Source organism: Stylophora pistillata, chromosome 14, assembly GCF_964205215.1.
Source record: "Stylophora pistillata chromosome 14, jaStyPist1.2, whole genome shotgun sequence".
Lineage (NCBI taxonomy): Eukaryota > Metazoa > Cnidaria > Anthozoa > Scleractinia > Pocilloporidae > Stylophora > Stylophora pistillata.
The window spans coordinates 16594075-16610198 of record NC_142532.1 but is presented as its reverse complement, the minus strand read 5'-3'; the positions used below and the strand labels follow the sequence as shown (position 1 = coordinate 16610198).

General features: G+C 39.1%; 1 protein-coding gene across 2 annotated transcripts; it reads right to left on the bottom strand.

Moving 5' to 3' along the window:
• Positions 1-115: 115 nt before the first annotated feature.
• On the bottom strand, positions 116-15613 carry LOC111332103 (uncharacterized). Of its 2 annotated transcripts, none has more exons than XM_022937374.2 (17): positions 15383-15613; positions 15220-15282; positions 14985-15003; positions 14322-14344; positions 12455-12577; positions 11126-11732; positions 10406-10635; positions 10072-10186; positions 9092-9158; positions 7691-8011; positions 6540-6654; positions 5511-5567; positions 4531-4664; positions 4056-4177; positions 3308-3640; positions 1814-2796; positions 116-1242 (listed from the first exon to the last, which is right to left on the bottom strand). In XM_022937374.2, the coding sequence occupies exons 1-17, from the start codon at positions 15476-15478 to the stop codon at positions 1045-1047; spliced, it is 3606 nt and encodes a 1201-aa protein (XP_022793109.2). In that variant the 5' UTR covers positions 15479-15613; the 3' UTR covers positions 116-1044. The 2 variants fall into 2 exon arrangements, with proteins under 2 accessions (XP_022793109.2, XP_022793108.2); XM_022937373.2 differs by having other exon boundaries at positions 3308-3643; positions 15383-15612.
• Between the last annotated feature and the right edge of the window lie 511 nt (positions 15614-16124).

The following is a 16124-nucleotide window of genomic DNA, read 5'->3' as shown; positions in this document are numbered from 1 at the left end:
CCTTTAAATTTTGCTTTTAAAACATGGCTTCGGGCCCGTTAAGTTACTGGGACTTTCGAGAAACGGGCCCCAGCTGAATTGTTAGCACAGAGGACATAAATCGTCAGATAAATGGTTCCAGATAACCAATTGTTTATTTACATTTTCATAGATTACAATAAAGCAGTTTGTCTTAACTAACCCTAAATGCATTCAGTCCACCAACAGTTATACTTCCTCGATAGTTGGACGGGTAAGAATTTCATACAATAAATCTTCAGAAAAATGTGCCCGAAGAAGTCCGAGAGTTAAATTTTAACACGCTGACATGGCTAGCGATTCATCCCTTATGAAAACAAAAAGAAACGAAATTATAAATTCCGAACCAATGTACCTTCCCTTACCGACTATTGTAGGGTTTATATAAACAAATAATTACCCTAAAAGTTCATTCCGCAATAAAGATGTTTTAAATGATCATTTGGCGTCGTCAGATGTGCACTGCGGTCGACTAGCCAGTTTCTGTCAAAGACGTTTGCGTGACTTTCAAATTTGCGAGACAAACAAACGAAACGCGACATCCTAATGGACAAAAAACTCGACTTCCCTTTCTTCCATTCCCCAATGCTAACGAGTGCAATGTAAACAAAACAATCTTTTATGAAAGTTAATTCCCGAGATCTTCGGATCCAAATTGCATAACGTTATTCGCATTTTGCAGGAGCTACATCAGAGCATTTTGGAGCTATATTAACGGCGAACAAATTTATTTGCGACTAACAGGAGTCTACAAAATATTACGTTGGCAAGAAGGAAAAACATGATGCAAGCAATGTTGAAACTGCTAAATTCCTTAGGATGCAGAACCCGTGACAGAGTTCCTTCAAATGCGTAGATCTTCTTGCCTTTTCGATCTTCGTGGCGTGGTCCAACAGGCGAAATATCGCGGAAATAATTAAACTATCCATCCCTCCATCCCCCCCCCCTCCCGAAAAAAATGCAACAATATAAGCAAAGATTAAAGACAAACTGTAAAAGTAAAACATCGCCGCCCAGCTCTTTTCTTTAGTGCCTTCGCGTCGACCACTCGTTGTCAGTTACAGACAACAATTCGGTGACCACTTTAGCTACATTATAGTTGTATTTCTTCAGTAGCTGCTCGTTGAGCCTGCGATCACAAAAGCCCATTTCCATCAGACATTCATGGCAAGTAGAGGGAGATCGGCCGGGAGGCCAGGTTACTTCGTGTACTGCAGGAGCTTCCTGTGAGGGGAAGGGAGAAAGCATGTATGTTAAATCAGTTGAAGATTCCTTGCATTAGTAAGAAGACCTAAAAACTTATTAATGATAATAATAATAATAACAATATTATTATTAATATTATTATTAATATTATTATTATTATTAATTACATTATTATTATAATTATTATTAATAATAATATTAATATTATTATTAGCCGTCGGAAATGCGGGAATGCCTGCCAAGGAAAAGAGAATTCGTAATGGGTTGACGTTTGTAGCTATGAAGCATTGTGTGGCTATGAAGCATTGGCAGTGATTGGTCCTTGCAACCGTGTGCGTACAAAAACCAAGTGATTCAAATGAAAATTCTCGCTGGCGAATGCGAAAAGTTAAACTGAAACGTGAATCCGTGCGATCAATGCACTTTCTTGGAAAAGTTCAAAAACTTCCGAAACGAATTCGTCCACTTTGATTCTGTAAAGTCATTTAGTTAAAAGTTCAGGCAGTACGAGATTCGATAACTTGAAAGCGCTGCCCCGTATTTCACTTGAAATTCTAAGCTAAGGAAAACTGAGGGCACGTTGGCTTACATTAGAAGATGGTTCCGCTTCTGATGGCCGATTCACGGACACCTCACATCCCTCCACGGGTTTGTATGTTGCAGTCGCCTCAGGCTTTGGCACACCAGTAAGGAAATTCTCCACCGTAGTGAAAACAGCCCTTCCTGCGCTAGCTGCGGCATCTATAGCTGTGGACAATACATCGGACACCACACTGGAAGCAAAATCACTACTGGTGCTGTTCTCTCGGACTCGTTGAACAACCGTGACTTCACTGGTGGGAACAGTGGCCGGGACCATCACGACAGGTGAGGAAGGTTCTGGCTGCAAGGCAACAGGAGCAGGTTCATCACTGCTGGAAACAGGCTGCGCCGCAATTGGCTGCGAGGTGACTTCTGGTACCACAGCAGCCTCCGTCCTGTCATCATCATTATCATTGTTGTCATCTTCATTATCATCACTTTGGTCCTCATCATGTGCCGCTGGTTCAGGTGCAGGTGTGCTTACGGGCTCAAGGATGTTTGCATGCTCAGAGATGTTTACAGGCTCAGTGATAATGGGTGATTCGGGTTGAGTGGGCTCACAGCTCAACTCTCCTGAGGATTCCTCTGTTGTTATCAGGGGACTCTCTAACCCTGCTTCTGACACAGGTGAATCAAGAAGCTGCAGGTTTGAGTCATTTAACGGCTCAAACACATTGTTGTCCTCCTCGACAGTCGTCCTGGAAATTGTCTCCATACTTGTGTCGTCAGTACTCACACTCCTCGGATCGATGAAAAAAGAGGTACCAGGGACACTCTTAAGCTCGGTTTTAAGAGTGGGCTGATCACTGAGGGTGAATGAAAATGTTCCTTGTTGACTCTCAGTCATTTGCTTATATTCTGTGACACTAACAGTCACGGGGGAGGGATCTGCAGTCAGGGGGGCGTCTGGGTCAAAACAAGGAGGGACGGGTACCACCATGAACTCGTCTGACATATCAGTGGCGACGCTTTCAACGTCACTTGTTGCATCTGTGGACACGAAATTAAAACGATTTAAGATAAAACAACGAAAATACGCACACCAAAAAAAAAAATTAGTCTCCACGCTTGACACGTAAAAGAGATGCTGAACGAAACGTAATAACAGTAGTTTACTGGCGCCTTCTATCTTAGCTCGGTTTATCGTTCATTTTTGGACCCATTACGTCAATCGTTGAACCTGTTGTTAGGTCTAATGTCCTTGTGTTCGTTCCCTCATACGCTTAAACTATTTTTTTCCCGTTTCTACACAAACAGTTGTTAAAAAAAAAAAAAAATTGGCCGAGAAGCTTATGTTGGAAATTAAAGCACTCTTCACGAGCCCTTTATTTTCTCTTATATCTTCGTCCAGAGGGTGGATGAGATGGAAGAACGTCAAGAATATGAGCACGAGGGAGTAGGAGTGGGGGTGCTTACTTCCCGCGCTTCTTAGCGCACATAAAAAAAAAAAAAAATGGGTGTGGACAAACTATGTCCCTAAGACCTTCACAAGAGTTCACACCTTCCACAGCAGAAGCCACGAGCTCTTCTATCTCAGCCCTGTCACATAACTCTGCGTCCAAGCCACATCCAGATGTATCCCACTCCAGCTCGGAAGCCTGAGCAGCTTGGCTGGACACGATCACAGATTCTAACGGGATCCTAATCGTCTCGAATTCTGCATTGTCCTCGGTGGAACTAAGGTATACATCTGATCCTGATGCTTCGTCCGGCTCCTCAGCCATTAGTCCTTGAGGGACTATGTCCTCCACAAACTTTCTGAGAGGGGAGGTGTCACGCTCAGGAAATGCACTGTTGACCAGGGTGGTGCTGTCATAACTGGGGTACTTTGAGGCTTCTTGTTGAGGTGAAAAAAAAAAAAGGCATTGCATAAGAACTTTGACATTCTATGATCTAAAAAAACATATTTCTCGCAGTTGTTGTTGTGCATAAACGAAAGCGGTATAAGGAGTACCATCTGCAGCCTGCCCCATGTTTAAATTTGTTCACAAACGCCATTTTTCGAACTAAAATCAAAAAGTGGTCGCCAGAAGTCTAGAAAAAAAATTGAAAGAACGTTTTTAGCAATTTCCGAAAATTTCGTGCTAATTTGTACAGCATGTCGTTTTTACTCTGAATCATCATTTCTTAGGGTCGTATTCTCCTTATATTTAACAAACAAATGGAAAAAAATTTGGAGAGAACATCAACCGGTCTATCAGAAGCAATTTGGAGTTTCTTCGACACTCTTTTAACTGGACGAGTTTTACCTGTCTCTGTTGGGGTTTCCTGATTCAGCAGCATCTCACATTCAACTTCCCCTTCTTCAACAACAATCTGACACCAGAACAGTGGGCCAAATGGAATACTGTGGTGACACAGCTGCCATTTACTACCAAAAAAATATGTATCAGAATATATATCAAAAAACATATCAAAATATATCACAATCTATTTCAGGTAGACATAAGTTCTTTAGGAAGGTAATTTATGGGCGAGTGCAATTTACGGTCTTTGAAAAATGCACCAGTGCTTATATACACCAAATTGCACGAAAAATCATGTTGTTACATATTAATAACTTTCATGAAAAAAGATTCACAGAAAGTCAAGACTGAAGAAATTTTGACAGCGTGCGCGCCATTTGTAAGTTGCACTTGGGACTTTGCACTCGTGTCACATGAAAAATACACTCAATTCAGCCAATCAGACGCGCGTAATTTTTCCATGTATATCATTACATACCTTTCATATTGTCCAGGTGCTGATGGAGCAATGAATGGCACCATAAGTTCACCATCCTCATCTGGTTTAAGGAATGGTACTGCAACTTTGTTTTCTCCAGTAGCGACTAGGATATTACCCTCAAGACACTGAAGCTGTGAAGAGAACACGTTCAGCAGCATGTTCAAAAATTTTAGACTCAATTATCACACGAGGTTAGGTATTTGTAATCACAATATCAGAGTGGACAAGATGGGCCACGTACAGCGCACAAGTAATATGTGCACGGCCACAGGGATCTGTTCTCGATACCATAACAGTTGAATAGCCAGGAAGAAGTCGTCAGAGAGAGTAATTTATTTAGAGCTCAAAACAAAACAAAACCAAGATAGCCGCTACTAGAAGAAGAGAGCACCGAAAACCGCGGTCCTCAGCGGCAAAACCACAAAAGGGCGGGAAAACGAGTGATAATCGAACAAAACCTTCTTTAACAGGATCAATTACGAATTTTTGTTGTTTTCTTAAACACGAAGGCGCGCTATAAAAGGAGCCTTAGGTCCCACTGGACCATTTGTCAATCAACCGTCGTGTGATGTAGAACTCTTAGAGTCAAGTCAGCTTGAGCTACAGCTACTCCAAAGCAGTGAACAGCGGGCGCATTCCTCAAAATTGTTTTATGTCTTCATCACAATACAAGAATTTTTGAGATTTGTATTTCCTTTCTCCAATATAAACTGTCTTTATTTGTGGCGGTAAATTTGAGATCAAAGTAGGTGGTTCACACGTTACCTCATGCCACCATAACTGATGGAAATAAATAATAGATATCTCATTAGCTCCTTTTGTTCGTCTACCAGTATTTAAATTTGACCCGCACACGTCAACGGTGAGTGACAAATGAGCCTAGGTTTTCCCAGGGAAGACTTCCTTATATAGCGCGCCTTCCTGTTTAAAACTACGGCTTGAGACGACAACAAAATGAATTATTGGAGACAACTTACCACTGTCTTCGCATTCCACTTTCGACCTTTGTTCTTCACAAACCAACGTTTCAGAAACTGGCAAGGAAGAGAAAACAGAGAACTTACTCCGAAATAATAGCTGTGATTCAAGTTCAACAACCAAACTTGAATTTTTTTTCTATGAACCAATAGGCCATTAATTTTTACAGTTGTGTACTTAGTTGCCAAGCCTTTGATTCAGAGTGAGGCTGAAGGTGACCTTGTTGTGATAGAGACCTGTATCTACTTATGACTTAGCATGATAACAAAGTGATTTACATTTGAAAGGCAGCAAGGTTTGTATCATAATAAGGTCAACCCTAGCCTCACTCCCATTCAAAGGCTTGGCAACCAAGCACACAACTGTAAAATGGACTATTGTCAAGAAGATTACAAAAAAGTTAGGCCGCTTCAGGTTATGTTAGAACAGCATATTGCAAAATTTAATCACAAATAAGGGTTTGTTTGAACAACAGATGTCTCATGAAATGTCACCAAATATTCCAGACCTAGTGTTTCACATTAATTAATGAAAAGGTTGAAATTCTACTTTTTTTGCAATGTTTTACAGAAGCCCCCGTTTTTATTGAAATAGCGTTTATGCCAAACTACAGGGCAGCTCAATGATTAGGAGACCAAAATATGCGCGTTTAACTCGTCTAGGACGCGTCTAAGACCAGATGCAGAGTGGTCTTGACAGAAGAGCATATGGGTCTACTGTTAGACGCGTTTGCCAACTAGAATGTAGGAGCTGGCCAATTGTTTTCTCCATTGTGGAATGGTCAAGGTTTATTTCAATGGGCATTGTATCTGCGGTAAAAACTATTGGTTAAACTGCGCCGAATGTCCGTTGATCGTCATGTGTTTCTTAGGGTTGTGTTTGTTTATTCACCCCTGTGGTCCTGTTAACTTTACACAGTTTTCACTGGCGGATAAATTTCCTCAAGTTTGCTCACCAAATAACGCATCATCCCGTAGTTAAGTACAGCCCGTACACAAATTAAAAATAAAAATAATCATCTGTCTCACTTTACGTCCTGTCTTTATGATCGTCCCATCAGGTATGCTGGCGTCGGCTATGAATTCAGCATTAAGGCAGTTTCCCATCCTCTCCTTGATGGTGGCAGAATCTCTCTCATGGCGCCTGTCATCAAAAGAGTTACGCGAAAAGTTTTTCGTCTGAAGAATGATACAATCTTATGGTCGATGGGTAACTGCAGATCTTTTATTAGCTATAGGGCTCAATTTCATTACACAAAAAGTGGTCATTGTAATTGGGTTTCCACATGTATGTACATGTTCATGGACGTTAGGTATTTAGAGTAAATTCATATATCTTACTAACCAAGCGCGAGGGCCGTACTGGGAGGATATCGGCCCGAGGTCTTGACAGTACGAACCGAGCGCAGCGAGGTCCGCAAAAAAAAGACCGAGGGCCGATATTCTTCCAGTACGGTCCCGAGGAAGCTTGGTTAATAAGAGATTTATTATACGACTGAAGTTCAAAGGGACATAAGTGCGGTATCATTCGGGACCATTCGGGACAGTGCCCGGTCCAATACAGAGAGAATATAATTATTGACCGGCAATAGAGCATTTTGATTGGTTGATTTTAGTTATTGGCCCTCTGACTGCCCGAGTCGTGTAATAACAGTTATTACAACTACTAAACAATACCTGACCACATACTATCCTACCATTTTAATAGAACAACAGACCTTTTCATAGATGTTAGGTATTCAGAGCCTTATCTAACCATTTAACACTTCAATTCCCACAAGTAATTTACATGTAACTTCTCCCTAAAATATCCATACACAATCCAGCAAACAGGTAATGAGAATACTCAAACGTATCAGGTAGAAGTTGTAATCTAGATCTAACACCAGATTCTCCTGATTAATTTACAAGGAAATAGGTAGCAGCTAGAGGGGAAAATTAACAATCAGATCTTGGGACTTAAAGGGTTACCTCCCATGAGTGACCAAGACAGAATTTCTCCTTACAATATCAATACAATATCAAGCAGACAAGTGATGAGAATACAGAAAAATATCAACTAGGGGATTACCAGGTATCAGTTGATACAATACCAAATTCTCCAAACTAACATCATCAGAAATGTATAGCAGATGAAGGCAGACATTACATAGAGAATTACTACTGAGATCATAGCTTACATTTGTCTCCATTCCTTCTTTGTCCTTCTTTTCAGATCTCTCTTTTCTTTTTCATCTTTCCTTGAAGCCTTCATGATCATTTTTTCCTTTTTCCTTTCCCTTTTTTCATCTTTCTCCTTCCTTTTTTCTTCTTTCTTCTCTTTTTTGTACTCTTCTTTAATTGTCATCTTGTACACAAACTTTTTCAACACTGGCACCATCTCTCCATTCTTCCGTCCTATTCCGGGCACGTGGTTTCGCAGCTTAGCAAAGAAGTGATTGGGATCATGGATTCCCTCTTTTCCTTCACAATCTTCACACAGGTCGTAATCTTTGCAGAAACTGCAGAGAAACAAATTATAAGAATTAAGTGATGCCAAGGATGTCTTCATCTGCAAATAAAACTAGACCAAACAACTCATTTGTTCTTATCCTACTTGATGTCCAATTTGTAGCCTCAATATACAATGGTAATGTAGTTCAATTTCTGCATCTGCTAGAGAATGTGTTCAATTTAGAATCTTTTCGTTTTGACACTTGAACACTTAAGAGTGCAGAATTAAGTTAAAAGGACTAAATTAATCTTAGAATGATATCACCTTACATTTCAGAAACAATGAGAAACATGAATTTGATTTAGTAACAATTTCTGGTTGAAAATATTCGAAACTAGTTTGATTTGATTTTTCTTTGTTTGCAGACTGTGCTTAATAAAATGCTCCTAGTTTGATTTGATTTTTCTTTGTTTGCAGACTGTGCTAAATAAAATGCTCCTGCAACAAAGAATAACCCAAACTGGTTTGAGATCATTTTTCACTAACAATCCTGTCAAACTGACAACATTTTAATGTTTTACTTAGGTTACATCTACCCTTTATCAACTTAAAAATCAAATTTGTTCTGTTCTTATATTTAATCACTTTCACCAGAGTGCGGTGAGAGTCGCACAAGAGAGCGAGGCTCCAAATTAAGTGCACCCAATATCCCACCCCAGGGGAGGACATCCCAGCACACAGTAATCTCATGTGTGCCAAATTAACATCTCCTACCCCTAACCCTGCAGGAGACGGGACCTCCATTTATTCGTCCCTATCCGAGAAGACTAGAATATCTAAACCATTTCTTGATGTTCTAGAAAGGTAGCCAATTCTTCTCAATTATTTTAAGACCCTGAGTGTTGGTCCGGCCGGGGCTCGAACCCTCGACCTCCCGCACAGCAGTCCAGTGCTCTATCCATTGAGCTAACTGGGAGGCGGTTAAGCTAACTGGGAGGCGGTTAAGCTAACCGGGAGGCAGTTAAGCTAACCGGGAGGCGGTTAAGCTAACCGGGAGGCGGTTAAGCTAACCAGGAGGCGGTTAAGCTAACCGGGAGGCGGTTAAGCTAACCGGGAGACGGTTAACTAACAGGGAGGCGGTTCTTACCAGCACTTGTATCGGATTCCGCAGACAGCTTGGCCACATGAGGCACAGACTATACCTTTATGAACAACTAATAAAACAACATTTTAGTCAGATTAATGAAAACAATAACAAATAAATAAAAAGTGCTAAATAAATGAACTATCCCTAATTGTCTGACATGTAGCATGGATTCTCTTCATCAAGGAACAGATATTAAACACAACAAGAAACTGTTGAAGCAGTTGCTGATCTACAAGGTGGATTGGACTCCCTTACAATATCTGTTTACTATCTGTCTTTTAATGACAAGATTGTCTGTATAAAACTGATCAATATAATGAATTTAAAATTCAAATTGTCTTGAATATTTTATTAGCTTATCTCAGCTGCAGTGTGAAAACAATTTCTGTGTTTTATACATCAAAGTTTTGGACCCTTCACTTCCCTTGGATCTGCCTGACTGTGTAGCTATGCATTCTCAAAGAGCCCCTGCCAATTATAATGCTTCAAGAGGCGACCGGTACCCAGCTCACCTCATTGTCTGAAGAAAACTAGCAATATACGATGGAAATTTCTGTTTAAAATCAGATGTTACTACATCTTGATAGAAACAACAAAACTTTGCTCAAATTTTAATTTTTTGTCTTTGTATTAGGAGTAACCAGAAACTTTTTCTGATGAGAAATTAAAGATGACTGAAATGAAAAATAGGATTAGAATCTTGGATAATTGAGGACAAGATACATAACTACATCATTCAAATATTTCCATTTAACCCTTTCATTGCCAAGATCTCTTTAGCAATTCTCGTTCCTGTCTGCTATACAATTCTTCTCATGTAAGTTTGGAGAATTTGGTATTGGATCACCGGAAAAAATCCCCTTGTGTTGATATTTTTCTGTATTCTCAACACATGTCTACTTGATATTGTATTGATATTGTAAAGAGAAATTCTGTCTTGGTCACTTATGGCAATGAAAGGGTTTTAATAGCAATTATACCTTTACCACCGAACAACATGCCACATGTTTGCATGGGTGAGGAACTTGGTGAGGGACTGCCGAGGTGAAGCTGCTGCAGATTTTTTATTGTTGCCTCCACTATTTGTGGCACAGACTATAAAGACAGCAAATTGGGAAAAGTTAATGATGCACTATAGTCTCACCCTAGATATTTAAATTAGGCTTCTTTTGTGCCATTGCTTTAATTGCAATACACATCTGTGTGGACCATGATTGTTTTTCTTAACATCTCCAGGATGATTATTGCATTTTTTCTCATCACTTTGGTGAATCTTTTCCACAAAACAGTTTGTTGTACTTCAGCTTTTCTTACCTCTTGCACAACATGTTGAATGACTTCTGCCATTTTTTCATGATCAACACTGCTCTGATTCGAATTGTTGCCACTGGCTGATGGAGAAGTGCTCAAAACATCGGGACTGGGGCTTGCATTTCCTTCACCTTCTTCTTCTGCTTTTGTTTGGTTTTCACTGTATTCATTGGGGGAAGACAACAACTCCTTATTCTCTACATCCACAGCTCCAGCAGTGGCATTCCTATCCTCTGAAATTAACAACAAACAAGAGCTCAGGACAAGATCAACAAAGAATGCCATCTCGTTGTCTTGTGTTCTCTTCAGTACATTTATAGGTAAGACATCTGACTTCAAAGTCCAAACAACCTGGGATTGGAAACTTTGGAAATTGAGGAACATAAACTTTTCTTTTCAAGGACAATTTTTGGCATTTAATTTAGCCGAGATAAAAAAATCATCTTATAATTATAGTATCTAGAACATCTATCTAAAAACCTCAAAAACATGATTCAGTCATAACCGCTGTTGTCTGTAGGACTTGAAAGGGACAAAACTACGTTTAAAAAAACTTTCAATGAATATTAAGGCACCATAAATAGCCGAAACAATTGATGCCCTTTACAACTGCAGGACACCTCCCTCCTCCCTGACTACTCTGCTGAGAGAATGCAATTAATTTCCATAGCAAAAAAGGAAAATACTCCTTTCTAAAAGAGGCTCAATTTTTCATCAAGTTACCTTGCTGTCCAACGAATACATATGAATCTTCTTCAAAATCTCCAAGTCCCTCCATAGGAACATGTTCTTTATTCTTTAATACATCCAGAGAACTCCGCAATCGTTTGTGGAGCTTCTCATTCATGGTTGCCAGCTCAACAGAAATATTTTCAGCCAACTGAAGATAGCAGGCCTTTGTCTTCTGTTTCTTAGGAGCCTTTTTAAGTTTCCCTGAAAATGAAGATGCATCTTGGGATGGATTACTTGGAACTGGCTGCATGAGCTCAATTAAAGGGATATAATGGTCAGCTGTAGCCTCATCAGCTATCCTTTCATATGTTGGTGGCCCTGTGGATGAAGGATTCTGCAGTACACCTGCAGATTCCACAGTATCATCTACCACTTCTCTTTCATCTCTGTCATTCACAATTTCATTCCCTTCAGTTGGTAACTGTTCTTTATCAGCTGTCTTACATTGGAAGTCATTTTCAACTTCCTGAAAACTTGAGTTTCCAATGATCCCAGTTTCTGAGAGGTCCCCATCATCCATTTTTGCAGTCTTGAAAGCACTGGGTAGTTCTGATGGAGTTGTGGTGTTGGAGATTAACTTGCGTTTCTGGGCTTGGAGCTGAAACAAAAGAAATAGGTTTACTGACTGTAATGGTTACAGCATTCAGATGGCAAGAAACTTTCTTTTCAACTCAATAATCCTTTTGGACAAGTGCAGTGTTTCTGTTATTTCTTTAATCCCTAAGAATTTACTCAGACTAGAAAGACTAAACCAAAGTAGCACAAAATAAATGCATGAAGCTGGTCATGGCTTGCTTTTGACCCTATAGACAAGTCTGTATTTCTGTTAATGCTGAAAGTGCCTCACCACAATGTCCTTAAACTCTACTTTTTGGTCTGTACTGTGACTACTAGTAGACCTTATTCTCCTGGTTAGTTCAATGGATAGAGTGCTGGACTGATGTGCGGGAGGTCAAGGGTTCAAGCCCCAGCTGGACCAACACTCAAGGTCTTAAAATAATTGAGAAGAATATGCTGTCTTTCTATTATATCAAGAAATGGTTTAGATATTCTAGTCTTCTTGGATAGGGACGAATAAATGGAGGTCCCATCTCCTGCAGGGTTAGGGGTAGGAGATGTTAATTTCCCACGCACGAGATTACTGTGTGATGGATGTCCTTCCCTGTGGTGGGATGGGTGGGTTGTTGTCTTGCATTTCATACATGAGCCTCTGGCTCGGGCAATATGGGTAACCATGCCCCACGTAAAGACATTAAACTTTGATTACTATTCCCACTTCTTTTGGGGCATCTCATGAAGCCAAAAACAAACAACACTTACCACAGGTGTGTCTTCCTCACTTTCTACAAGTAAATCTCTAAAACTCTCAATCCTTGGCGCAGTTGTTTGTTGATCAGAGGAACTATCCACCACTAGTCTTAATAAACCTGTTTTATGAGTGACCTATGGCAGAGGACAGAAAAACAGAGGACATTCAATTTGATATTCCCTGCACAACCAAGGAGGAGAATTAATAACTCTGAGAGAATCCCTGGCTGAACCAGAATTAAAGAAAAAATCTATAGTACAGCCCCACTGACTTGCACTCTAGAGGGAAACAAAAGAATGAAAGAATGGTCTGAGTTAGCAAGAATTTGAATTAGAGGATTGATGTTGAATTCCAATTATCCCATTTATAGGAATCATGTTTTTACCATTCCTGCACAAGCAACAATCATTTTTGAATAGCTGGTTTGTTATATAAGAGCTTTCTGATAAGAGCACTAAGTTTGGGACATTAGTTACACTGTATTTGTATTACATTTTCATAAATGTTATTGCATTCGTATCAACTGCCACATATCAATCAGCTACACAGTTCTCATATGTTCTAACACTTTCATGTTTAAGTTACAGTTCGCGTTATCAGGGTAAATTTGAACCAAAGGACATTTGAAATTAGCTCCAGGCATCAAGGAGTTTGAACTAACTGAGTTCCAGTTAGCTGATAAAATGGGGTAAAAATAAAATGGGACAGAAAAATCCAGGGAAGTTGCATTTGGTCTGAATTAGCAGGAAGTTTAAGTTAAACGAGTTCAAGTTAGAGAGGTTCTATTGTATCTACAACATTGACAAAACAGTGATGTCATTTATCAAAAAGATAGGTTTACTTGCACTGAAGAAAGAGAAATTTGTCATCTGATCAGAGTAGTTAATACAAATGGTCAACTGCTATAACTGAAGCATACACAGTGTGGCCGAGTGGTCAGTGTGTTGGACTCGCGATCCGCTGCCCCCGGGTTCGAGTCCCACCCTGACCACTACCTGGATTTGTTTCAAGGTAGCTCCGAGTTCAGATCCTCGGCCACGATTGTAAATAGCCAGCTGGTTTGCCTTTGGCCAGTTGTGATTCTTAATAATGTTATGTTCAATTTGAATTATTTGTATCAGTTATTTCTTTGTGGAGAACCTGTAAACTTGCTTCAGCTCAGCATTTCTTCCACGTTAAATAAAGATTATTTAACAAATATTCCACGAGCGCGTGTTGGATATGAGATGATAGATAGCCAACAAGGCGCGTAGCACCGAGTTGGCTATAATCATCTCATATCCAACAAGCGCGAGTGGAATTATTGTTTTATTGAAACCGCCCCCAAGAAATTATTGTTTTGTAAGAAGAAACCGGATTTTTTAGCTCCCTTTTGATTTTAAGCTGATGCGTACGCTTACCACATTTGTAGATTATGGTATATTGGCTCATATACCATAATGGCTAAGCCAATAAAAAGTCTTGAATTGCATTATCCAATGATCCAGTTTTTAATAATATCATTTATTATTATTAAATACATGTAGATGTAAGAAGCCTCCGTTTACTTTGGGGTGAAAATTAAGACTGTTTGCTACTAAATGCATCTTTAACCCTTTGACCTCTTGAAGTGACTAACATCTAATTTCTCCTTACAATATCACCCCTGAATCAAACAGTTTAGGTCACAAGAATAAGGGAAATGATCACCAACTAAAGAAGTACTTGGTTGTTAGACAAATTCTCCTTCTCAGCACCTTAGGAAATGTATAAAGAACAGTTTGGAGAATATGCATACTGAAATAACAAAGAAAAAAATACAGATTGGAGTCTCCCCTTGCAGTTGTGACAATCTGTGTTCATCATTTTCTATTTGTAAGAGGGTATTTCAGAGCTCACCTTTAATGCTTCTTCAAGTTCCTCTGAAAAAAAAATCAATTAAAAAAATGTATTAATGAATTATTGAATAAGAATTAAACGTAAAGATTCACTGTACTGTATTATGAAAGAACAAGTAGAAGAAAAGGTTGGTTTGGTCCCGGTAATTTAGCGTTGTATTTATTTTACCATCATGATATGAACCCACAAATTCATATCTGCTGAATCAGTTCAGACTTTTCTTTTTTTATCCAAAAGTACGTTATGTATTACGTTATGGTAAATTTAGTTTATGACAGCAATAGCAAAGAAACAATGGAAATCGCAAGCTCCTTTCAGTGCATGAAAGTTCTCTTTCAGAGAAAGATTTTAAAGGCAAAAATAAAGGAAAACTGAACGATCTCGTTAAATACCAATTGCCTTTGTTGGTGTTTTCTAACCCTCGCAATTAGGCGGATTCTCAAAAAATTGAAAGCAGCCTGAGCCAACACAGATAATGACTTCTAGAATACACGGCGGTTCGAAACTTGCATGTATCTTGAAAAAAGTCCAACGAAAATGAAACAGCTAAAAATTGGTGCAACAACCAAGCAATTCGCTCGAAATTTTTCATCAAGCCTATGATCTTTTCAATGTACCATGACTAGCATCGATTTAGTGAAGCAATCTACTGCAATAGCTTACCATGCGTTCCTAGCGTGACCTGAAAGTTTCACAGAAAAGAAATAAAAACTATTAACATCTGTACTGAAATTTAAAGGCTTGGACCCAAATTAAAGACCATTCCATAATGCTTTTTCAACTTGAGTTTATGTAAATGGTTCAAAATATGCTTGAAATTTAATATATTTTCCGTTTACGTTAAACGGTGTTTACTGTGGAAGAAGCTAAGCTCGCACTAACAAATATAGTTACCCACCAATTCGTTTTCGTCGTCAATATACTTCAACATGAAATCTTGCACATCAAACAGTTCTTTGATCTACATAAATAAGAGGTTAAAGGAAACAGTTTACAATCTCTAATCTAAAAAATCCCAGGAGAGAGCTGGATAAAAGGAAATTTTGCTTGAAAACACTTACTTGAAAAGTTAATTCCTCCCAAGATGTGGGAGAACTGATCTCGAATCGCCGAGCAATGCCATTGAATCTGGCCTTTACTTTGACCCTGTCGGTCATTTGAAAAACTAAAGGCGTTCTCAAGAAACAAATTCACCTTAAAAACAAAAATATTTGGGGTAAAATCCCTTCTCTTACTGAATAATACTAGAAATCCGCCAGTTCAGCAACTTCCTTAGACCAAAACAAAAGTGACGACATAATCCACAAGAAAACACTATGTCACTCACCATATATGGTAAATGACAGACCCGGATGAAGCTTAGACCCAGGCTTTTGTCGGTGATAGATAGATACTTTATTAGACACAGAATCCATATAGCTAAGTCATTTATTTACAATGAAGCTGGGCATCTAAAATATTAAAAACATACACACATAAATACATATATATATTGTGGGAGGAAAAAGACAAGTAAACTACAAGTTCATCCCTACAAGCCTGTTTCGTGGTCGCCCACTCATCAGGGGATATACATATATATATCAGGTATATACATATATATATATTATATATTAATATAATATAAACATTAAAATAAATAAATAAATAACCCTTTGCCCGTGTTCCGTTAACAATAACCCTACGATGCCGAATTAAATAGATTATTACAAGTTATTTAGGCCGATAGTTCTTTACAAACTCTTTAAGTGTCAGGGAGCATTTTGTGGCATGATCAAGGTTGTTAAATAGTTTAGCAGCTGA